The sequence below is a fragment of the Microcaecilia unicolor genome, chromosome 10 (genome assembly GCF_901765095.1).
Source record: "Microcaecilia unicolor chromosome 10, aMicUni1.1, whole genome shotgun sequence".
Taxonomy (NCBI): Eukaryota; Metazoa; Chordata; class Amphibia; order Gymnophiona; family Siphonopidae; genus Microcaecilia; species Microcaecilia unicolor.
Genome location: NC_044040.1, coordinates 138,001,505 through 138,028,165, shown reverse-complemented (window position 1 = coordinate 138,028,165; position 26,661 = coordinate 138,001,505). Strand labels below are relative to the sequence as shown.

The following is a 26,661-nucleotide window of genomic DNA, read 5'->3' as shown; positions in this document are numbered from 1 at the left end:
AAAAAAGTACAAAAACATTTTATACTGCTTATCCCAGAAATAGTGGATTTTCCCCAAATCCATTTAATAATAAGTACATAAGCATCGCCATGCTGGGACAGACCAAGGGTCCATCGAGCCCAGTACCCTGTCACCGACAGTGGCCAAAAGAACAAGTAACTTGTCCCGCCCATCCTAGAAATTACACATTGAGTGAAGAAAAATTTTCTCCGATTCGTTTTAAATTTACCACACTGCAGCTTCATTGCATGCCCCCTTGTCCTAGTATTTTTGGAAAGCGTAAACAGACGCTCCACATCGACTCATTCCATTCCACTCATTATCTTATAGACCTCTATCATATCTCCACTCAGCCACCTTTTCTCCAAGCTGAAGAGCCCCAGCCTCATCAGCCTATCCTGATAGGGAAGTCGTCCCATCCCCTGTATCATCTTTGTCACCCTTCTCTGCACCTTTTCTAATTCCACTATGTCCTTTTTGAGGTGCGGCAAACAGAATTGAACACAATACTCGAGGTGCAGTTGCAACATGGAGCGATACAATGGCAGAATAATATCCTTATTTTTGTTTTCAATCCCTTTCCTAATGATACCCAACATTCTATTTGCTTTCCTAGCCGCAGCAGCACATTAAGCAGAAGTTTTCAATGTATCATCAACGATGACACCTAGATCCCTTTCTCGGTCCGTTACTCCCAACGCTGAACCTTGCATGTCGCAGTTATAGTTTGGGTTCCTCTTTCCCACATGCATCACTTTGCACTATCTAAAATCCTATCTAGGTGACACGGGAGGTCTGCCACCTTTGCACCAGGCAGGCAAGTAACCAGGCGATCCTCACATCCACCACATGAAAGACTCCAGAGGAAATTGGAGAGTCGTGGGATAGGAGGTAGTCTATTGTGGATTAAAAACTGGTTAAAAGATAGAAAAAAGAGAGTAGGGTTAAATGATCAGTATTCTCAATGGAGAAGGGTAGTTAGTGGGGTTCCCCAGGGGTCTGTGCTGGGACCGCTGCTTTTTTAACATATTTATAAATGACCTAGAGATGGGAGTAACTAGTGAAGTAATTAAATTTGCTGATGACACAAAGTTATTCAAAGTCGTTAAATCACGGGAGGATTGTGAAAAATTAGAAGAGGACCTTACGAGACTGGGCGTCTAAATGGCAGATGGCGTTTAATGTGAACAAGTGCAAAGTGATGCAAGTGGGAAAGAGGAACCTGAATTATAGCTACGTCATGCAAGGTTCCACGTTAGGAGTCGCGGACCAAGAAAGGGATCGAGGTGTCGTCGCTGATGATATGTTGAAACCTTCTACTCAGTGTGCTGCTGCGGCTAAGAAAGCCAATAGAATGTTAGGAATTATTAGGAAAGGAATGGAAAACAAAATGAGGATGTTATAATGCCTTTGTATCGCTCCACGGTGCGACCCACATCGAATATTATGTTCAATTCTGGTCGCCGCATCTAAAAAAAAATATAGTGGAATTAGAAAAGGTGCAGAGAAGTGCGACGAAAATTATAAAAGGGATGGGACGACTTCCCTATGAGGAAAGGCTAAAGCGGCTAGGGCTCTTCAGCTTGGAGAAAAGGCGGCTGAGGGGAGATATGATAGAGGTCTATAAAATAATGAGTGGAGTGGAACGGGTAGATGTGAAGCGTCTGTTTACGCTTTCCAAAAATACTAGGAACTAGGGAGCATGCAATGAAGCTACAATGTAGTAAATTTAAAACAAATCGGAGAAAATTTTTCTTCACTCAACGTGTAATTAAACTGTGGAATTCACTGCCAGAGAATGTGGTAAAGGCGGTTAGCTTAACGGAGTTTAAAAAAGGTTTGGACGGCTTCCTAAAGGAAAAGTCCATAGACCATTACTAAATGGACTTGGGGAAAACCCACCATTTCTGGGATAAGCAGTATAAAATGTTTTGTACTTTTTTGGAATCTTGCCAGTATTTGTGACCTAGATTGGCCACTGTTGGAAATAGGATGCTGCGCTTGATGGACCTTTGGTCCGTCCCAGTATGGCAATACTTATGTACTTATGAGGTACTTTGTCAAATGCCTTCTGAAAATCCAGATACACAATATCTACCGGCTCACCTTTATCCACATGTTTTTTCACTCCTTCAAAGAAATGTAGTAGATTGGTGAGGCAAGATTTCCCTTCACTAAATGCATGTTCACTTTGTCTCATTAATCCATGCTTTTGAATATGCTCTGTAATTTTCTTCTTAATAATAGTCTCTACCATTTTGCCCGGCACCGACGTCAGACTCCTGGATCTCCTGGATCTCCTGGATCTCCTCTGGAACCTTTTTTAAAAATCGGCATTACATTGAGCACCCTCCAATCTTCCGGTACCATGCTTGATTTTAAGGATAAATTACATATTACTAACAATAGCTCCTCAAGCTCATTTTTCAGTTCTATCAGTACTCTGGGAGGAATACCATCCGGTCCAGATTTGCTACTCTTCAGTTTGCAGAACTGCCCCATTACATCCTCCAGGTTTACAGAGAATTCATTAAGTTTCTCTGACTCGTCAGCTTCGAATAACATTTCTGGCACCGGTATCCCACCCAAATCTTCCCCGGTGAAGACCGAAGCAAAGAATTCATTTAATCGCTCCGCTATGGCTTTCTTTTCCCTGATCGCCCCCCCCCCCTTTTACTCCTCAATCATCTAGCGGTCCAACCAATTCTTTTGCTTGCGTCCTGCTCTTAATATATCTAAAAAATATTTTTACTCTTCTGCTTATAATCGAACGAGAAAAACGCCCAAGTTCCGACCTAAATCGGGAGATGGACGTTTATCTCACAAAAACGAATAACACGGTATAATCGAAAGCCGAACTTGGACGTTTTCAACTGCACTCCATCGCGGAAGCGTACAAAGTTGACAGGGGCGTGTCGGAGGTGTGGTGAAGGCGGGACTGGGGCATGGTTATCACCCGAACAGAGATGGGCACCTTTCGCCGATAATGGAAAAAAAGTATGCGTTTGTAGCTAGAATTTAGGGCACTTTTCCTGGACCCTGTTTTTTCACAAATAAGGCCCCAAAAGTGCCCTAAATCCCCTGACTCCCCCAGTGGTCACTAACCCCCTCCCACCACAAAAAATGATGTTTCACAACTTTTTATTTTCACCCTCAAATGTCATACCCACCTCCCTGGCAGCAGTATGCAGGTCCCTGGAACAATTGTTAGGGGGTGCAGTGGACTTCAGGCAGGTGGACCCAGGCCCATCCCCCCCTCACCTGTTACAATTGTGCTGCTTAATCGTCCAACCCCCCCAAACCCACTGTACCCACATGTAGGTGGCCCCCCTTCACCTCTTAGGGCTATAGTAATGGTGTAGACTTGTGGGCAGTGGGTTTTGAGGGGGATTTGGGGGGCTCAACACACAAGGGAAGGGTGATATGCACCTGGGAGCTCTTTAACTTTTTTTTTTTTTGTAAAAGTGCCCCCTAGGGTGCCCGGCTGGTGTCCTGGCATGTGAGGGGGACCAGTGCACAATGAATCCTGGCCCCTCCCACGAACAAATGCGTTGGATTTATTCGTTTTTGAGCTAGGCGCTTTCATTTTCCATTATCGCTGAAAAACAAAAACGCCCAGCTCACAAATTGTCGAATAAAACATGGACGTCTATTTTTTGCGAAAATACGGTTCGGTCCGCCCCTTCACGGACCCGTTCTCGGAGATAAACGCCCATGGAGATAGACGTTTTCGTTCGATTATGCCCCTCCACGTGTTTTTTCCTCCAACGAAATCTTTTTTTTAAGTCCCTCTTAGCCTTCCTTATCAGCGCTTTGCTTTTGACTTGACACTCCTTATGCTGTTTCTTATTATTTTCAGTCGGTTCCTTCTTCCATTTTCTGAAGGATTTTCTTTTACCTCTAATAGCTTCCTTCACCTCATTTTTAACCACGTCGGCTGTCATTTGGTCTTCCGTCCTCCTTTTTTAATACACGGAATATATTTGGCCTGGGCTTCCAGGATGGTGTTTTTGAACAGCATCCACGCCTGATGTAAATTTTTGACCCTCGCAGGGTTTTTTTTTCACCGTTCTTCTCATTTTATCATAGTCTCGTTTTTAAAGGTTAAACATTACCGTATTTGATTTCCTATGCATACTTACTTCAAAGCTAATACCAAATCCGATCATATTATGATCACTGTTACAAAGCGGCCCCAGCACCATTACCTCCCGCACCAGGTCATGCTCTCAACTAAGGACTAAGTCTAGAATTTTTCCTTCTCTCGTTGGCTCCTGTACCAGCTGCTCCATAAAGCTGTCCTTGATTTCATCAAGGAATTTTACCTCCCTAGCGTGCCCCGATGTTACATTTACCCAGTCAATATCGGGGTAATTGAAATCACCCATTATTATTGTGTTGCCCAGTTTGTTTGCATCCCTAATTTCCTTAAACATTTTGCATCCGTCTATTCATCCTGGCCAGGCGAATGGTAGTACACTCCTATCACTATCCTTTTCCCTTTTACACATGGAATTTCAATCCATAGTGATTCCAATAGTGTTTTATTTCCTGCAGAAGTTTCAATCTATTTGATTCAAGGCTCTCATTAATATACAATGAAACCCCTCCACCAAGTCGATCCACCCTATCACTACGATATAATTTGTACCCCGGTATGACAGTGTCCCACTGGTTATTCTCCTTCCACCAGGTCTCAGAGACGCCTATTATATCTAATTTTTAATTTAGTGCAATATATTCTAACTCTCCCATCTTATTTCTTAGGCTCCTGGCATTCGCATATAGACATTTCAAAGTATGCTTGTTGTTCCTATTTACATCATGCTTAGTACTGGACACTACTGATTTGCCATCTTTTGTCTGATTTTTATTTTTATTTAAAGACACTTGACCTACTACGGTCTCTTTTGCAACCTCACTATCAGAATACCCTATCTTCCCTGTTTTGGTGATATATTTGAAAGATACCGTATCCCGAGCCATGCGCTTTTGAGTGACTGTCGGCCTTCCCCCCCTTTCTAGTTTAAAAGCTGCTCTATCTCCTTTTTTAAATGCCGATGCCAGCAGCCTGGTCCCACCCTGGTTAGGGTAGAGCCCATCCTTTCGGAATAGGCTCCCCCTTCCCCAGAATGCTGCCCAGTTCCTAACAAATCTAAAACCCTCCTCCCTGCACCATCGTCTCATCCACGCATTGAGACTCCGGAGCTCTGCCTGTCTCTTGGGCCCTGCGTGTGGAACGGTTAGGAATGCTACCCTAGAGGTTCTGGATTTGAGCTGTCTACCTAAGAGCCTAAATTTTACTTCCAGAACCTCTCTCCCACATTTTCCTATGTCATTGGTACCCACATGTACCAAGACAGCCGGCTCCTCCCCAGCACTATTTAAAATCCTATCTAGGTGATGTGTGAGGTCCGCCACCTTTGCACCAGGCAGGCAAGTCACCAGGCGATCCTCATGTCCACCAGCCACCCAGCTATCTATATGCCTAATGATCGAATCAACAACAGCTGTCCTAACCTTTCCCTCCCAGGCAGCACTTGGAGACATATCCTTGGTGCGAGAGGATAGTACATCCCCTGGTGGGCAGGTTCTGGCTATAGGAGTACTTCCTACTTCACCAGGGTGATGCTCTCCTTCTAGGAGATCTCCCTCCTAAAAGATAGCACAGGGGCTACCAGACTGGAGGTGGGACTTCTCTACAACATCCCTGTAGGTCTCATCTATGTACCTCTCTGTCTCCCTCAGATCCACCAAGTCTGCTACTCTAGTCTCAAGAGAACAGATACGTTCTCTGAGAGCTAGGAGCTCTTTACATCGGGCACACACATATGACATCTCACCAACTGGGAGATAATCATACATGTGACACTCAATGCAAAAGACTGGTTAGCACCCCTCTTGCTGTTGGACTGCTGACTCCATCTTAGTGTTTTTGAGTTTTTCAATAATTTAAAACTTGCTGCAGTATTAAGGATATTAGCCTAATATAAAAGTGTCTTTTAGTTTATATAGTATATTGTATGATTTATTTAGTGTTTCCTTCTTAGATTGCAATGAAATGTATTTAAAACTCCATAAGAGAACTCCTTGCTTGTTACCCTAATTGCAATAACTGACTACAAATGAAGAGTTATCCTAGGGGTGGGAAGACTAAACTAAACTAGATCCTGCAGTGCCTGCTAGATTTTGTTAATGCTGTGGTACAAAGTTTTAAAAACTAAGTGGAAAAGACTATGGAGATTAGTTGATAAAATGTGCTTTTTATATTTTTATTTTGCCTATCACTAACCTACAATTCCTCCTTTAAACGCCAATCTTTAAGTTCCCAAAGCACAATAGTATTCACTTACCAGAGAAATGTCCTCTTCTCTCGGAACTTCTCAGAAAGAAAGTTCAGTGGGACCTTTCCTCTTTATATAGATTTGAATCTAAAGGGCCTTTTTTAAACACGCTCTTTGAAGCTGACTCAGCAACCTATGCAAGTATTCTAATTCCCCACACCTTAATTAACACTTGAGGTCGCTGGATGTGCTACCTCTCCAGCAGCCAAGGAACAGAAAATAACTGCCTTTTAGAACAAGAGTTTTTGGCTGTTTAGTTTCTACCTTTATCATTTTCGTCATCCTTCTCTGAACCTTTTCTAATTCCAATATATCTTTTTTGAGATGCGGTGACCAGAATTGAACACAGTATTTGAGGTGCGGTCGTACCATGGAGTGAAACAAAGGCATTATAACGTCCTAATTTTTGTTTTCCATTCCTTTCCTAATAATACCTAACATTATATTTGCTTTCTTAGCTCCCGCAACACACTGAGCAGAGGTTTTCAATGTATCATCAACAATGACAACTAGATTCCTTTCCTGGTTGTTGACTAATGTGAAACCTTGCATCACGTAGATATAGTTCGGGTTCCTCTTTCCCACATGCATCACCTTGTACTTGCTCACATTAAACATAATTTGCCTTCTGAAAGAGCTCCAGTTGTGCTGGTACCTTTGGACATAAATCATCCATTTGGACCAGCACCACAGCCACCAGGACCCCCTTCATACAAATTGTTATGGAAAATCTTTGCCTTATCTCTTTTGTTTGGTTGGGCCATCTTGTAGTTGACAGCTCCTGTCTTTTCAATTTTTCATATGGCCCTTGCTGTTTGAATAGCAGTTTGCTTTCTGATGAGGGCAGGACTAGGCCTCTGTCCCCTGGTTGGAAGGCTCTCTGCATGACCTTCCAGTTGTATGCTCAGGCTTGCCTCACCTGAGCCATGTTGAGTATGTATTTGGCTAAATTCCTTTCTGGGCTAGGTTCCTCCTCCCAGGCTTCTTGAACCACCTCCAGGACTCCCCTACAACAGTTCAAATGGAGAGAATTCTGTTGAATGCTGGGGCATCTCCTGGATGGCAAACAGTATATATGGGAGCAAGGTGTCCCAATTCTTCCCATATTCCGCCACAAACTTCCTCAGCATTTGCTTGAGAGTCTTATTGAAGTGTTCCACCAAACTGTCTTCTCTGTGGATGATATACTGATATCTGCAAGGTCTTTACTTTTAGCAGGGTACACATTTGTTTCATGACTTGGGACATAAAAGTTGTACCTTGGTCAGTCAATAGATCGGCAGGGATCCCCCTATGCGGGAGATCTCCTCTCACAGAGTACTGGCTACAGTGGTAATCTTCATATTATGGCCTCTGAGTAGCACGTAGCATAATCCAAAATAACTAAAATGTACTTGCCATGTGTTGTTCATTCCAGTGACCCCCACAGAGTCCATGGCCACCCGGTCAAATGGGGTATCGATGATGAGCATGGGCATGAGGGGCAGGTGGAACCTTTGCAGAGCTACTCAACTGGCAAGTTGGGCAGGACTGAAAGAAAAGGTTATTTGTTTAAATATATCAGGCCAGAAAATCTGGGCTGGGATCCGTTCTAGGGGTTTCTCCTCTCCCAAGTGACCACCTAATAAGTGACTATAGGCTAACTGCATGACCTGCCTGTGATAAGCGTGCAGAACTAACAGCTGCTCTATTTCCTCTCCCTCCAGGGCTCCCTTGGTCACACTGCTGAATAGATCATTCTTTACTATGAAATATGAGGGAGATACCTTAGCGGGGTCCTGATCACCCATAGGGTTTCCATCTACCATTATAACTTTGGCCCGGTCCTCTCTAAGGGATTTGTCCTCTGCAAGAGCCTTCTTAAAATCTCCTGGGGTCACTCCTCCACTCCACTTGGGCAGACTATCTACAGGATCTGGAATGTCCTGCTTATCTTCTCCTGACCCTGGGTCCTTACCAACTGCCACCCCTAAGTTTAGGGGCAATGTAATTTTTCCAACCACCTCTGTCAACAAGGTTTAGGTGACTTCGGTTCTCTGTATAGAAGTCTGGGTCCTCCAATGGGAAAATCTTAGGGAAAAGATTCTTCCTCCTCATTCTTTGGGCCAATGGATAGCTGAACCCAGACCATTCCAAACTTTGGCAAATTTTAGCCCAAGACAACTGAGTAGGGAAACCATGGCAAGACCACATCCATCTGATTTTGTCTGACTAGGGTACTGAGGGATATCTGAGCTGTCCTCAGGCACATATGATAATGTCACTGTCCTCTCATAGTTCACTTGCAGTCGGGTAACAATTTCACGCCAAATGAGTGTCTTCATGCTGCCAGAGTCTATCAGCGTCTGATAGGGGTTCCCATTCAGTTCAACCTCCATTACACTGTTCCTACTCTCAGGTTGAGAGGCCTCCACAAAGCTGCAAGAGTGTGGAGTGATCACGTTCACGGCCTCTTCTTCTAACTCTTGGTAATCCCTGGTTTTGTGGCTTCTCTTCCCACATCTGAAACAGGTGAGCAAGTGTGGGTCCGCAACCAGGTCAGTGGAGGGTGCTAGATTCGAGGGGACAAAGGACTCCATTGTTCTGGCCCCTATCCTGGGCGTGCAGGGCTAGAAGGCAGCTTCTAATCCTTTAGGTTCTCAGATCCTGACTTTTCTCTTTTCTTCCCTGGACTCCCAGCTTGCTTGCTCTCCTTATAGGGTTCAGGCTCTGGTTGTGCTTGGTAAAAGGCATCAGCCACGTCCACAGTGCTTTCCAGTGTCAACTTAGGGTGCCGCCCCACCTACTGTTTCATGGGCTGGGGAAGACCCTCAAGGAATTGTTTGAGGAGAACAACTCTTGCTATCTTCAGGCCAGTCTTTCCCTCCAGTTTGAGACATCTCCAAGCCACTTTCTTGAGACTGGAAAAGAAACTCTGGGGTGCTTGATATATTCAGATCTATATTTATGGACTATTTTTTATTTTTATTTTTATATTCTATATATTATATTCCCCTTCTTATATATGTGTGTGTGTATATATATATATATATATATATATATATATATATATATATATATATTGTTTACTTCATATTTCTTTCTTGGTACTTTCATTGACAGATATCTAAATGCTCCATCAATCAATTAATATATTATTGAACACCAATAGATTGGTAGGTATTTCCTCTTTTCTCTTCTCTCTTTTTTCATTCTTTTTTCTACTTTTTAAACTACCCATTTTGTGTTAAAGATATTTGATTACATGCGGTGTTATATCTATTCATAATTAACTTTGATTTCAATATTTGGTTTTTTTTTTTAATTATATTTTTTAAAATATATATAGGAATGAATTATTGAGTATCACTCGGTGGGACATACTGTTCAAATTGAGTTTTTATTAGCTGATGATTTATGCACATATTACCTAGAGAACGGCTGTAATGTATATTATTTAAAATTTTTTGATTATATATATATTTTTGTATTATATTTGTATTTTCGTACTTATTTATATACATATATATTTATATATATCTTTCCGTATTATGACATTTGATTTTCATAATATATCTTTGAAAGAATGTTTCTTAGAATTTTTAAAAATATTTTAAATATATATATATATAAAAAAAATTTTAAAAATGTTTTCTAGTAGGTTATTTCAGATTATATTGATGTTGACATATATGTATGTGTTTTTATATATGTGTGTATAGATATATATATATACATATGTATTTTTAATCTTATCTGTGATGTTTTTAGTACATTGATTAAAAATTTTTTTGTGTCAAGACATTTGTATTTCAAATTTTTAAATTAACTTTGTAATGTTTTCTTAGTATATCTTTTGGATCTATATTAAAATGTGTAAATGTATGTTTTTTAATTGTGTAAATGAATTATAACATTTTTTTATATATGTTGTTTATATGTTTACAATTTTATAGACCCCTGAAGAAGGCTGTTCTAGCCGAAACACGGACCGTGTTGGGTCTGAATAAAGGGTTCTTTCGGAGCTGACTGACTGATCATTTGATTTTGAGTCCTTTCCACCCCTTTATTGTTGTGTTCCATTCCTGTGGAGAGTGTGAACCCCATTTGTCTTTGTCTGTTAACTGAAAATCTAAACATAGCCTCACACTGGCTATGTATATAAGATATTTAACACTCACACTGTTATCAACCTATCACGCATCCAGCATATGATGATGGAGAAAAAAAAGCTTCAGTATCGCCACCCAGTCAGCCCGACACTGCAGACTATAATCATTTGGCTTGAAAAAAAAACTCCATCTACTGCCACTAGGGTTACAATCCTTCTCAGTGTAAATGGATACGAGTATCTAATTCTCTTCAACTCCTCAAGTAACAGTCGTGTGTGTCTATCTAGATAACACTGAAACTCTTTAGATCAATTATTTACTGATTTAGTGTCTTACTGATAGAATCATTATCATATATATAATAACCGTCTTCTCAGCCTCGGTGTTCACACCAGAAACCACTTAGCTCTCAGTCCAATCACTGTAGTGTTCTGTTCTCATTGGTACCACCAGCTGATCAATACGCTGTTTTAAACCAAGGAAGTGAAGTTGCTTATACACACTGCTTGGTTACCCATAGTCCCTGACGCAGCCCTTACATGGGCGAAACAGTCAATGTCGGGCACATCATATACTTTTATACCTCACATGAATGAAACAATTCCAAAGGGACTTTTCCTTGACTGATCTGCTCTTTTCATATTGCCATTTTGGATCTTGTGAATCGCTTGCCCTGTTGTGTCTCTGATTGCAACTATGATTGATATCAAGATCTCCATTCAAAGTGGTAGAATTCTTGAGACACCGGTTTATTCCTTTGACATCTAAATTAGGCCAAAAGGTGCCCTCCATTTTCAACCATAAAGTAGACGGGGAATAGTGACCTAAGCCTTGTTGCATTACATTATATCAAGGTCTCACAGCCCGCTACAACCAACAAGTTCTAAGCAGATAACCTAAGAAAGAGAGCATACTCCAAATAATTATACAAAGTGATCAAACTTTAAAGCAAGAATACACCATCTATAGGTTATGAAACATATATTCTTAAAAGGAAAGTGTTTCATAATTACTTTGTTCTTCCTACTCAATGGCAAATACTGCCTGGAGATGCAACAGCCTCTGCACAGTCTCACTAACTGCCTCATCTTTAACTGAGAGCAAGAGAGAGACTCAATGAAACACTTTGGCAAAGGCTGAGCTAACTCCAGGGCACAGCCTTCCCATATGAACTTGACAACCCATTGATCCTCAGTCCAACTCTGGTGAAAATTCCACAGTCAGCCTCCGATTCCTACCCAGAAGTAGACCCAGATATCTTTATTGGTAAGCTCTGGAATATCCAGAAACTCCTGTTCCAGGCTTCCTTCCCTCCACACCAGACTCCATGAAAGGGCTGGCCCCTTTGGAAATACTGGTTGCATTGCATGCTGCTCTGTCTCCCCAGACAGTAACTACTAACATCCCAATAACGAACCCTTGCTGCTGAGCCTCTATCACTAGTTTCTGGATTACACTCTGGCAGATAGGCAATCTTGGCTTTCCTGAAGCTCTTAACCAACTTATCCAGTTCATCATTGTGACACTGTATTATTTCTTGAAGTGTATTTCTCTAGTTTGGACAGCAGGTGAAGCATGTTTATGTTTAAAGCTGTTACAAAGAACAGACTGTTCCTTCTTTAGTTAACTCGTATAAGAGGTAACCTGTAGTGATGTGGCCAGTTATTTTTAAAACTTGTTCTGAGCTCTGATTGGCCCAGGAGCTCAAAATTCAGCTAGGTTATATTGACTTTTTCTCCAGTCTTAGCCAAGGAGAAAAGAGAGAAGGATCTCTTTGGTGAGGCCCTGTGAACAGTTATATTTGATAACTTGTCAGCAGCTATATGTCCTGATCTCCCCAGGTACTATTTAGATAGCAAACTAATGTTTATATAGTGTTATAATTGCTCCATATTTCAGATACCTGTTATTCTTTGCTGATCGCACCTTTTCTGTTCATTGTTCTAATTCTAATATTTCATGACAATAAACATTTTTAGTTTATTGCCTGCTAGTCTGGACTAAGAATCCTGGTAGTTTGTGCGTTGGGTCTGTGAGTGCTTTCCAGGAATAGTGGGACCACTGGGAGTGTAGCCCAAGTAACCTAGAAATCACTGGGGATAATTTGAGAGCGGGAGAAATGCCCAGAGGTGGTTGGGACCCAGTCGGTGGGAGAAGGGTGCTAGTGTAGAAAACAAGTGGCAGGTATAGGCGGACCTGAGCTGTGCTGGGGATAGACCCTCTAAGTAGCCGCGGGGTAGCCCCAGGCGGGTAGCTAGGCATTTTGTGACAATCATCAAACAACTATTTTCCTTTAAAAAGAAACCTGCATAATTTCACCTTGGATGCTACATCTAGTGACCAATAATATAATCATAGTCCCTGCAAGCCACCATAAGCAGCCCAATATTTATTTTATATTATCTACTATAATAAAAAGCACCTCCAACGTTCTGAAGCTGACTCCCTGGCTTCAGTGAAGGGTTCGTACCGGTGTCACATCTCTCTCTGCCCCGCCCTCGCGTCAAAACGTGATGATGTCGAGGGCGGGTAATCAGAAGGTAGGACTGAGGGAACGAACTCACCTCCAACGTTCTGAAGCTGTTTCCATGGACAGCCAGGGCTTTCAATAACGCCGCTGCGTCGACGGAGCTAATCTGGGGACACAGTACAATCGCTGGGTGGCTGGGGGGGGGGGGGGGGGCAGGGGACAGAGAAGAATCGCAGGGTGGCTAGAGGGGGGGCAGGGGAGAGAGCAGAATTGTAGGGTGGATGGAGGGGGGGCGGCAGGGGAGAGAGGAGAATCGCTGCATGGCTCGAGGGGGGGCAGGGGATACAGAAGAATCGCAGGGTGGCTGGAGGGGGGGCAGGGAAGAGAGCAGAATCGCAGGGTGGCTGAAGGGGGGGCAGGGGAGAGAGAGCATAATCGCAGGGTGGCTGAAGGGGGGGCAGGGGAGAGAGAGCATAATCGCAGGGTGGCTGAAGGGGGGGCAGGGGAGAGAGAGCATAATCGCAGGGTGGCTGAGGGGGGGATCAGGGGACACAGGACAATCGCTGGGTGGCTTGAGGGGGGGCAGGGGAGAGAGCATAATTGCTGGGTGGCTGGAGGGGGGGCAGGGGAGACGAGAATCATTGGATGGCTGGGGGGGGGGGGCCAGGGGAGAGAGGACAATCGCACACACTCTCTCTCTCACAGACACACTCGCACCCAGTCTCACTCTCTGTCTCACACACACTCGCACGGTGCTGCCAACCACGCAGAGAGGAGAAGAGACAGGGGGTCCTGAGACTACAGGTGAGGGGAACGCCAGGGGGGGAGGGGGTCCTCAGACCTGAGGGGGGGGGGAATCCTGAGACGAGAGGGGGGGAGGGGTCCTGAGACCACAGAGGGAGGGGGAGGTATCTCTGTCATACATACACTCTCTCACAGTCAGTGTCTTTCTGTGTGAAACGCTCTCACAGTCACTGTGTGACACATACGCACTCACACACACTCTCATTCAAACACACACACTCTCATTCTTACAGACACACTCGCACCCAGACTCACTCTCTCTCTCTGTCACACACACATACTCGCACAATCACTCTCTCACACAGTCACTCTCACACACACTCAGAGGAAAACCTTGCTAGCGCCCGTTTCATTTGTGTCAGAAACGGGCCTTATTTACTAGTTTAATATATTGTCTTTCAACAGATATCAAAGGGGTTTATAAAGTAAAAATTACACCCATCACAATGGATAAACAGCAAAATCAAACAAGACTGGAAACAAGAGGGAAGTAGATATCCTTATTGCGAAGCTCTGGATTATCCAGAAACTCCCATTCCAGACTCCCTTCCTTCCACACCTGGTGTACTGGGTTCTATGGATGACATTCCCTGGGCTAAACCTATACACAGCATCTTAAAGATGAGTACATTTACATACTTTCTTTGGATAATTTTAGTAAACAGTTACAAAAAAATAAAATATAAACTAAAATGTTTACTCCTGAATGACTGATGAAGTGGGGGCATAAGACTTGCCAATGAAGAAATATGTACATACTGGTGAGCTGTACCACTGAGGTCTAAGGTGAAGCTGATATATGAGAAAGCATCATTGGGATTGAGTTGAACAATAAAAACTAGCATACAATATTTAATATTTAATATTCCTTTCTGAAGCCCTAATCAAACCATTCATCACATCCACTAGAAAGGAAGTCCTCAACTCTATCCCGTAGAGCTCCAAGTCTCCTAATCAGGACTCATCTGCTGACCTATCTAGAATGGTTTCCGTCCACTTGAAACAGGCTCTAGCCGGTACGTCAAGCTCCATCTCTGGCCGTCTTCAAATATACGCTAAAACCCCACCTTTTTGATGCTGCTTTTAACTCCTAACCCCTACTCACTTGTACAGTACCCATGTATGTGTTATCATTCCCACCTTAGTAATTTCCTTATCCCCTATTTGTCCTTTCTGTCCTGATTAGATTGTAAGCTCTGTCGAGCAGAGACTGTCTCTTCATGTTCAAGAGTACAGCGCTGCGTACATCTAGTAGTGCTATAAAAATAGGTAATAGTAGTAGTAGTAGCAGCTATGAGACTGTCACAAACTGCTGCTTTCAAGCAGCAAGGCTAACACTGAAATATCAAAAGCCTTCCTGAAAAAGGTCTCTGTTCTTCAGTCCTAACGATCTTTGAATGATGTGCCTTTTTCCACTCGAGTCACAGTTTTCTTAGTTAATGCTGAAACCACTGAATCCACTATTGGAGGCCTCTTCTGAAGGAAGAGGATATAACTGGACAATGGACAGTCTGATCTTAAAGTGCGCATTTTGGGTCTTCCATTCCAAAGTAATTAGAAGGGGACATATAGACACGAATACATTCTGGCAACTAATTTACAACAATGAATGGACAGCACAAACTGAATCCCTAAGCTACCTCTCGGAGTGGGATAAAAGATGCAAACACATATTAGATGAAATAGCACCATTATGAACAAGATCCACACGCAAACATAACTCACTAAAAACACAAACCAGGAAACTCGAAAGAGCATGGCAAAAATCAAAAGATGAACATGCACTCAACACATGGAAACAAGCACAAAGAAAATACAAATACGCCATAAGACGGACCAAAAGATCTTACTACAACACTAAAATAGGTCTAGATTACAAAGATAAGAAGAAACTATTCCAATTCGTGAACAAACTACTTGATACCACCCCAATCACCGCAACTAGCACAGACATCACTTCTGCAAACAACCTTGCTAAGTACTTCAACGAAAAAATAATAAACCTATGCAACACGTTACTCAAAGACTGCTCCGACATCGAAAACTTGTTGATGAACTTGACCCATCCATAGGTGAATACCCAGCTGACCGCATCTGGCTGAACTTCGCCCCCTTAACCACTGACATAATAGCACAAGCGCTCAGAAGGTTCGCCAACACCCACTGCAAACTAGATACCTGCCCTACCTACCTACTGAAATCCGCCCCTGTCCACTTCATAGAAGATCTCACATCCCATCTAAACTACCTGCTCCAGAAAGGCCTCTTCCCTATGGAACATGGCAATATCCTACTCACCCCGATACCAAAAGACACCTCGAAGAAAGCAAACGAAATCACCAACTATCGACCAGTAGCATCTATCCCGCTGTCAATCAAAATGATGGAAAGCATGTGACCAAACAACTTACTGACTACATAAACAAATTCACAATACTACATGAACCACAGTCAGGATTTCGCCCACTACACAGCACTGAAACAGTACTACTCACTCTCCTAGCCAAATTCAAACAGCAAATAGCAACAGATAACAACATTCTCCTCCTCCAATTCGACATGTTTAGTACATTCGACATGGTAAACATAACATATTGAGAGTACTGACAAGATCGGGATCGGAAGAAACATACTCAAATGGCTTGAAGGTTTCCTAACCACAAGAACATATCAAGTAAATTCAAAATCAAGCATATCATCATCTTGGAAAGCAGATTGTGCAGTACCACAAGGATCACCACTATCGCCGATCCTCTTTAACTTAATGATGACCCCACTAGCCAAGACCTTATCCAACCATGGCCTTAACCCTTTCATCTATGCAGATGATTTTACTATATACATTCCTTACAAATCCACCCTGACAGAAATCACCAATGAAATCAAGATCGGCCTAAACCCTATGGACACATAGGCAACGGCATTTCAACTCAAACTCAACAATGAAAAAACACACTGTCTCATCCTCTCATCTCAATACAGCACGGACAATCCCACAACTATCAGCACCCCAGACCACACCCTCCCAGTCTCAGAAAGCCTGAAAATCCTCAGTGTAACACTGGACCGCTACTTAACACTAGAGCCAAGTAAAATCCACAACGAAAAGAATGTTCTTCAGAATGTGGAAACTCAAACATGTGAAACAATTCTTCCCGAGGGAAATATTTCGCAACCTGATACAATCGATGGTGCTAAGCCATGCTGATTACTGCAATGGAATCTATATGGGATGCAAAGAACAAATCTCAAGGAAACTTCAGACAGCTCAAAACACTGCGGCAAGTCTCATCTTCGGAAAAACACGATTCGAAAGTGCAACACCGCTAATCGAGAAACTACACTGGCTCCCAATCAAAGAACGCATTGCCTTCAAAATTTGCACCATGGTTCACAAAATCATTTATGGCGAAGCACCGGGATACATGACAGACCTGATCGACCTACCAACCAGAAACACAACCGCATCAGCTCGTAAATACCTAAATCTCAACTTCCCAAGCTGTAAAGGACTAAAATAAAAACCTACTTACGCATTTAGTTTTTCCTACATCAGTACATAACTGTGGAACGCTCTACCAAAAGCCGTAAAAACCACATACGATCACCTCCAATTTAGGAAAAGACTAAAAATTCACCTTTTTCAAAAGGCATACCTCCCCCTGACCCAACATAAATACATGAACTTGGCGACACCATAACACAACAGCTCAACAACTCGATCTGCTCTTCACCTTCATCATGTGGCCCCACCACAACAACCTTTCCTACCACAACCTAACATTGTATTTGTTATTGTTTACTCCAGAGTCTACCAATTCATCTCCAGCACCATGTAAGCCACATTGAGCCTGCAAACAGGTGGGAAAATGTGGGGTAAAAATGTAACAAATAAATAAATGAATGAATAAAAAATAAATCACCTGAGGCACTGAGAAGGCCATGGCTGATTTGTGGTTTCCCTGCAACAGAGGATTCACCTCCTTAGTATATATCTCTGACACTTCCTCTGACAGATTAGAAAGTTGTGGCTATCAGCCCAAATAGCTCCTGCAATTCATACATATGAAAAAAACTGGACCACTGAAGGGTCCCTCCCTTGGAAGCACCTCATTCTGCTGACCTTCCCAAAGCTTTTCCATGGTCATAAGCTCTTCAAAATGTTCCAGGTCCATGTCTAAAAGGACAGATCCCTCATCCACACGCTCTACGTGCCATCTAGCAGCGATCTCTTAAGTCCCCTAGAGGTAGCAACTCCCAGAGCCTCCTGAGACTATAATGATATCCCTCCAGCTGACTTCAGGCAAAATACCTGATACATATCTAGAATAAACTCCAGGAGAAAATCCTCCCCTCCAGAGGGTTCCTCCTCTTCTCTGGCACTTCTTACTCCTAGACATAGGCCCATAACCTCCAAGACAAAGCAGGTCCTATGACTGCTCAGCTGCATCCAAGATGGCAACAGTTTCCATTAAACGCAGACCTGCCACCATCTTTAGGTCCAAGCCACTACATGCAAATTCTTCTATTGCCTAGCCCCATCATGACCTTACTCTGCTGTTGAGGCTCTGGTACCCCACTGACTGCTCTGCAATCAGCAGCTTCTGGTGACATCTAGACCGTGCTCACCGCATGACCTGCAGCGCCAGGGTCTGACAGAACTCATGAGTCTGGCCGCCACAGTGCCCACTGTAGGAATTGATTATATCCCTCCCCTTCCTCATATCAAGTAATGCAAGGCTGCAGACAGACAAAGAGTCCTGCTTCCAAGCAGCAGCATACTGAGGGGGGGGGGGGGGGGGGGGAGGGGGTGCGCTCCGGATGAACGCTGCAGGGAGCAGCTGAGTGGCTTTCGGCCCCGCCGGTTCCCTGCTCCCTCTGCTGTTACTTCCTGTTCTGGGGCAGAGGGAGCAGGGAACCAGCAGACCCAACAGCCACGCGGGTGCTCCCAGCACCCCAGCAGGTAAGAAGAATGCACCTTGGGGGGGGGGGGGGGGCTTGGAGGTGATGCGCTGGGGGCACGATGACGCTGCACCCAGGGGGACGGACGGACGACGCTGCACCCTGGGAGAGGTTTGTGCAGCAGCGATCTGCCCTGGGTGGCAGCCGACCAAGGAACACCACTGCTTCCAAGGTACAGATTTTTATTTTTTGTTATTTTTTTGTTACATTTGTACCCCGCGCTTTCCCACTCATGGCAGGCTCAATGCGGTAGGCAATGGAGGGTTAAGTGACTTGCCCAGAGTCACAAGGAGCTGCCTGTACCGGGAATCGAACTCAGTTCCTCAGTTCCCCACGACCAAAGTCCACCACCTTAACCACTAGGCCACTCCTCCCTTAGATAGCTGCCGAGTCTCAAGGACACAGACCTTGTTTTCTCCTTTTTAAAAATTTGGTCTGTTACAGGATTTCTCATTCTGTACGGCACTCAAGGATCCTATGGGCAAAAGAAACTGGCTCTGAAGAACCACTACCCCATTGAACAAGGAGACTGTCCACAACAGTCCCTTCTGTTGAGTTCTATATATTTATCCAGCTTTTTTTGAAAGATTAATTTCTCACTTTTTCCCCTGCTCTGCCACAAAAAATGATTCCAAGGGGTCCCAGAAACCAACTGTCCTACTGGATAAACCAGACACATAGACTTAACTGTATCTACTATCTGCTGGAGATTGCACATCATATTTATAGGCTCACTCTGAAGTCGGTAGTTCACAATCTCCCCCTGCTGGTAAGAATGAATAAATCCAAATGTATGGACTGGTCTGTATGCTAAGGAATCCCTGATTTCTCTAGAGATGACAATGTTGGCAAATACTGCTAATGCAAAACAGCGACCACCAAATGGTAGACTCTTGCTTTTTATTTGAGTGAACAACTGAATTATATACTGTAAAACAGAAATAAAAGGGTCAAAAGGATTTGATATATCTCCTTTCTGTGGTACAACCAAAGCAGTGTACGTATTTTAAAACCTATTGACAGGTACTTTTGTACCTAGTGGGCTCGCAATCTAAGTTTTATGGGGAAATGGAGGGTTAGGTGACTTGCCTGGGGTCACAAGGAGCTGCAGTGGGAATCAAACCCAGTTCCCCAGGTTCTCAGCCCACTGCCCTAGCCATTAGGCTACTCCTCTTGGTACACTCAAACCTGGTTTCTGCCTAGCTTTTAGCCTTGGAAATAAGCTTGAGGTTTTTTTTCCACTTTCTCCTCTGTGACAGTGAAAAATGCCTGCATTACCAATTCTTAATATCTTTGATGTCACAAAATCTACTGACATGATCCTGCAGAAAATCAGTTAGATTTAGGGAATTATAAGATTTCTACATCTGTGAGCTGACAGCCTTTTGTTACAAGTTTATACTCCTACACAGAAGGGTCAAATCTATGCCACCACTGGAAAAAAAATATCAGGGTGGCCAAATGATACTATGAACATCATGTAGGTTTGCTTTTGTCTTGGTATTTGTTGAACTGTCACAAAGCACAGTGGTACATGTAGAACTGTTCTTCTTGCTCTTTTAGGACTACAGATTCCAGAATTAACACCATATTCAATCGACAGGGACTTCATACATGCTGATTAGCTAGGTTTCCAAACAAAATGGAACCAAGGAACAAAAATATTCAAAAGGAATACTCTCCTACCTCTTTACTATCTTCCTTACACCTGGCTGTCCACACAAAGCCAAATGCTCCTCTTCCAACAGGGCTCAACGTGCTGTACTCTTTGGAGTATTCTCCTTCACATGCGTGCAGTCGTTCTAATTCCTTGGGTCCCTTGGCCATCTCTGTACAGGCTGTCACCCTAATCATCTGGGATAGCAAAAAGAATCATCAGAAAGAAAAATGAAGTTGATGATGAGGTGGTAAATATAAACTAACACAAATGAAAATGGGGAAACAAAAACTGACTAGCAAAAGAGGAAAGTGGAGTATTTGTAGGTTGCTATACCTTTCAAACAGAACTAGGATATAGCACTGGCCTCTCAACTGGCAAAGAACACAAGAAAGTATGTCCTTTACCAAAGATTAAAAGCACAAAAAAAAACACCAAGAACCTTTAAAAACAGGACACAGTTCTTTTAATTGTAAAACTTGAAAAACAATCTTCAGTTGTGGACCTGACACGGGCCGTGTTTCAGCACACAGAGCCTGCATCAGGGGTCTGCATCAATAAATAACATTGTAAATCCACACACAAATAATAAGACTCTTTAGACAAATAATAACATGAAATAAATTTAAAACAATACATAGACACTAATGTGATAATAAATTAATTCAATATATAAAATAAACATGCACATGGTATCTTTTGATTAAAAACAGTATGTATTACATAGTAACATAGTAGATGACGGCAGAAAAAGACCTGCACGGTCCATCTAGTCTGCCCACGATAAACTCATATGTGTATACCTTACCTTGATTTGTACCTGTCTTTTTCAGGGCACAGACCGTATAAGTCTGTCCAGCAGTATTTCCTGCCTCCCAACCACCAGTCCCACCTCCCATCACCGGCTCCGGCACAGACCCCGTATAAGTCTGCCCTCCCCTATCCTAGCCTCTCAACCACCAACCCCTCTTCACCCCGCCACCCAATTTCAGCTAAGCTTCTGTGGATCCATTCCTTCTCAACAGGATTCCTTTATGCCTATCCCACGCATGTTTGAATTCCGTTACCGTTTTCATCTCCACCACCTCCCGCGGGAGGGCATTCCAAGCGTTCACCACCCTCTCTGTGAAGAAATACTTCCTGACATCTTTCCTGAGTCTGCCCCCCTTCAATCTCATTTCATGTCCTCTCGTTCTACCGCCTTCCCATCTCCGGAAAAGATTCGTTTGCGGATTAATACCTTTCAAATATTTGAACGTCTGTATCATATCACCCCTGTTCCTCCTTTCCTCCAGAGTATACATGTTCAGGTCAGCAAGTCTCTCTTCATACGTCTTGGAACGCAACTCCCATACCATCCTCGTAGCTTTTCTTTGCACCGCTTCATGTATATTATGAGCAGATATAAAACACAACCACATTATTTTAAAAGAGGAAGACAGTATTGACAAATATAGTCTGTAACTAAGTATGTATGCCTCTATAACAGAAAGGGCTAAAGGTAACTAGATTGTTGCAACTCACCAAATGTGTGCTAATATAGGACGTACCAAGGACACCAGGGACAGAAGGCTGTCAGCCCTTGCCTCAGGAAGATAAGCTCGAGCTGTCTGAGTGTTAAGCAGAGCTCCAATGAATTCCAATTTTTGGACTGGGGTGAGATGGGACTTCGGATAATTTATGACGAACCCCAGTAGCTCTAGCACCTGAATAATCATTCGCATGGACTCCAGAGCACCTTCCTTTGTTGAGATAAGGAAACACATGCACTCACAGTCTGCGTAGCGATGCTGCGACTACAGCTAGGCATTTTGTAAACACTCTGGGCGCAGATGCCAGGCCAAAAGGCAGTACACGGTACTGAAAGTGCTCTGCTCTCAGCCGAAATCGAAGATACTTCCTGTGAGTTGGAAGTATCAAGATGTGTGTGTAAGCATCCTTTAAGTACAGAGAGCATAGCCAATCACTTTCCTGAATCATGCGAAGAAGGGTGCCCAGGAAAACCATCCTGAACTTTTCTCGAATAAGAAATTTGTTCAGGTCCCTTAGGTCTAGGATGGGACGCATACCCCCCCCCCCCGTTTTCTTTTGCACAAGGAAGTACCTGGAATAGAATCCCAGCCCTTCTTCCCCTGGTGGAACGGGTTCGACCGCTTGGGCCTGTAGAAGGGCGGAGAGTTCCTCTGCAAGTACCTGCTTGTGCTGGGAGCTGTAGGACTGAGCTCCCGGTGGGAAATTTGGAGGCTTGGATTCCAGGTTGAGAGTGTATCCTAACTGGACAATTTGAAGAACCCACCGGTCGGAGGTTATAAGAGGCCACCTTTGGTGAAAAAACATTAACCTCCCTCCAACCGGCAAGTCGTCTGGTACGGACACGTTTACTGAGGCTATGCTAAACTGGAGCCAGTCAAAAGCCTGTCCCTTGCTTTTGCTGGGGAGCCGCAGTGGCCTTAGGCGTACACTGTTGACGAGAACGAGCGTGCTGGGACTGAGCCTGGGCAGGCTGCCGAGAAGCAGGAGTGTACTGATGCCTAGCATAGGAATAGGGTGCACTACTCTTCCCTCCAAAAAAACCTCCTAGATGAGGAGGTAGTAGCAGAAGTCGCCCGGCGGGAGAGAGAATCCATAGCATCATTGTGCTTCTTGATCTGGTCTAGATCCTCTACTTTCTCACCAAAAAGGTTATCCCCCAGCAAGGAACATCCACCATCCGCTGCTGGATTGAATGATCCAGGTCAGAGACACGTAGCCATGTGAGTCTGCGCATCACTATACACTGGGCAGCGATCCTGGATGCTACATCAAAAGTGATGAACGTACCCCTGGCCATGAATTTTCAACATGCCTTCTGCTGCTTGACCACCTGGCGAAAAGGCTCGGCCTGCTCCGGAGGGAGTGCATCAATCAAGCTGGACAGTTGCCTCACCGAGTTCCGCAAGTGGACGCTCGTGAAGAGCTGGTATGTCTGGATCTTGGCAGCGAGCATAGCGACCTGATACGTTTTCCTGCCAAAAGAGTCCAAGGTTCTAGATTCTCTGCCTGGGGGCACCGAGGCATAGTCCCTAGTGCTGTTGGCTCTTTTGAGGGCGGAGTCCACCACCATGGAATTGTGAGGTAGCTGAGACCTCATCAATCCAGGCTCACCGTGGATTCGATATTGGGATTCAGTATTTTTCGGGATCATGGGATTAGACAGAGGGAACCACCAGTTTCGCATAAGGACTTCCTTCAGTACATTATGCAAAGGAGCCGTTACAGCCTCTCTAGGCAGAGAAGGATAATCCAGGACCTCGAGCATCTCAGCCCTGGGCTCATCCTCAACCTCCATAAGAAAGGGAATAGCCGTAGCCATTTCCTGGACAAAGGAGGTAAAGGAAAGACTGCCTGTTGGAGAAAATCTCCTTTCTGGTGGAGGGGAAGGTTCAGAGGGAATCCCATAGGACTTGTCAGAAGAAAAGTACCTGGGATCTTCCTCTTCCTCCCACGAATGCTCATCTTCAGTATCGGATAAGACATCCCTCAGAGCAGTCCGAAACAGAACCTGCCTCGACGCCGAGGAATGACGTCCTCGATGGCGGTGCCTAGAAGTCGACGCCAGCTTGGACTCCGGTGAAGCTTCCTCCACCGACGTTGAAGGGGAGTCGACCTGGGTGGCAGCAGACAACGATGCCGCAGGCGGCACCGAGGTCAGGGACCTCACCACAGGCGAAGGGCCTGATGCTGCTGCAGCAGACGGTACGGAAGGCGCAAGCACCCCCGACACCGAAGCAGACTGGCGCAGCAATCCTTCCAGAAGCTCTGGAAGCAGGGCTCTGATGTGCTCGAGAGCCGCCGTCGGACAAGGCTGCGGGGTCGGTAAAGGAGCCGGTGGCAGAATCTGTCGAGGCTCGGGAGCAGGTACCGGGCTGCCAGAAGACTAACGCATCGGCACCTCCTGAATAGAGGGGGAGTGATCCTCTCGGCATCAACACTTCTCGGGTGCAGATTCCCTGGATGCCCCAGAGCTCCCGGCATCGTGTGTCGAAGGAGAACAATGACGGTGCTTCTTCGGCTTCGCTCGACGCCCGTCATCGAGACTCCTCTGTACTGAGGAGGACGTGAAATCCTCAAGCCTCCTCGGGGCTGGGTCTGATGAAGGTCGGTCCCAGGGGGCCTGCATAACAGGAGGCCTTGAGGCAGGTGGAGACCCACTCGATGCCTCACTGCTCCCAGCGCGAGTTGGTCTTCCAGCAGCCATTACCTCCGCTCCCGACGTCGATGCTTCCTTCGATATTGATGCCGCCGACCTAAGTACCGATGTCTATGTCAAAGGACCGGACCGGGCCCCAAAAAGCTTTTCTCAATGGCTTCTCGAGACGCTTGGGTCCATTTCTTCATACGAAGACACAGACTACAAGCGGCTGGGCTATGGTCGGGCCCAAGGCACTGGATACACCAGGCGTGGGTTATCGGTACCTGAGATGGTCCGGTTGCACCAAGTACAACGTTTGAAGCTGCTGGATGTCTTTGATGACATGGAAGGAAAAACGGCTTTGGCGAAATCAAAAGACGCAATTGTGCCTGTTAAAAGAAAAAAGGGCAAGAGCAATGATGCAGTGCTGCATGCTGGAAAAGAAAAGGGTTGGAGACTTGACATCCAGACAGGGAGACCAGTTCTGTAAAACCTGGTCACCATTTTGAGACTCTTTGACACCCGTTGCGAGAAGTAGACTCTTGAACTGTTAAGAACGGGGGAAGGGGAGGGCTAGTGGGTAAGACGGGGTGGAAAAAGGTAAACGGACTGACATACAGGCACACAGGTGGTTGGGCTCTTTGTACTGATATAACAAATGTTTGTTGGATATTTGAGTCTATTCATAAATAAGGTTTTAACGATAATCAAAAGGGACAAAGGGGGGGTAGGTTGAGTGGGGGGGGGGGGGGGAGGGAATCAAGGGAAAAACATTGACTGAAGAAAGATGAATAGTTGTTTGTATTACTAGCACTGGATTCTTGTTGAAGTATTAAGTATGTTCAATTCTTGTGACCTTTACGTCAATAAACAGATTTAAACAAAAAAGAAAAAAGGGCACAAAAAAAATAAGAGCATAAGATGGCTTCGTCGAAAAACAAAGGAAACTTTAAAAAGTGAAGAAATCTAAAAGACACTACGGGATTTCCCTTTTTTTTTTTTTTTTTTAAAACTGCACAATAAAGTAAAATAAAAAACAAAATAGCGAAAAATTCACAAAGACTCTTTTCCTGGGCCTGATAGGAGTGGCGATAAAATCCTACCACACCTCAACGCGGAAAAAAGAAAAACTGAGGGAACGTGTTCCCGTGACGGGCGGGAAGGTAAAATTATGTATCATACCTGATAATTTTCTTTCCATTAATCATAGCTGATCAATCCATAGACTGGTGGGTTGTGTCCATCTACCAGCAGGTGGAGATAGAGAGCAATCCTTTTGCCTCCCTATATGTGGTCATGTGCTGCCCGAAACTCCTCAGTATGTCGATATTCAAGCTCCATCCGCAGGACTCAGCACTTAGAGAATTACACCCACAAAGGGACACTCTGCCCAGCTCACCACCGCCGAAACGGGGGAGGGGAATTAACCCAGCTCATCCCCACACAAGTGGGGGAGGGGAATCCGTCCAGCTCATCCCCGCGGAGCGGGGGAGGGACACCACCCCGCCGATGCGGGGGGATCTGGCTTATCCTGCAACCGCAACCGCGGGAGGAGCTGACTGACCCTAACACCGCCGAAGCGGGAGGGGTACAAAGCTGCCCTACAGCCGCAAGAAGCGGGAAGGAGCGCTGGCAGAATTTATGTCTCAATCCAGCCCCGTAAAACGGAGGGGAGAGGAATGCAGCAGCTCACTGTAACACAAACTCGTCTCAACTCTTGAAGAATCCAATTGAAAAAACTTGAACACGAAGTCCTCCTGAACAGGAACTGAAGACTAAACTTGAACCTGAAATGCAACCAGAATATAAACAGTACAGATATCTGGGAGGGGCTATGGATTGATCAGCTATGATTAATGGAAAGAAAATTATCAGGTATGATACATAATTTTACCTTCCATATCATCAAGCTGATCAATCCATAGACTGGTGGGATGTACCGAAGCAGTACTCACCCAGGGCGGGACATTGAAATCCCTGACCTCAACACTGAAGCTCCAAACCGGGCCTCCGCCCGTGCAGCCACAGTAAAGCGGTAATGCTTGGAGAATGTATGAGCCGAAGCCCAAGTTGCCGCCTTGCATATCTCTTCCAAGGAGACGGACCCGGCCTCTGCCATCGAGGCCGCCTGAGCTCTAGTGGAGTGAGCCTTCAGCTGGATA

General features: G+C 44.6%; 1 protein-coding gene across 3 annotated transcripts in view; it reads right to left on the bottom strand.

Moving 5' to 3' along the window:
• Positions 1 to 26,661, bottom strand: part of PASK (PAS domain containing serine/threonine kinase) — a 719,075-nt gene that overhangs the window by 227,645 nt on the left and 464,769 nt on the right. For all 3 annotated transcript variants that reach the window (XM_030215835.1, XM_030215838.1, XM_030215836.1), the window contains one exon: positions 20,358 to 20,525. In XM_030215835.1, the coding sequence (XP_030071695.1) occupies positions 20,358 to 20,525 (168 nt within the window). The remainder of the gene's footprint in view (positions 1 to 20,357; positions 20,526 to 26,661) is intronic.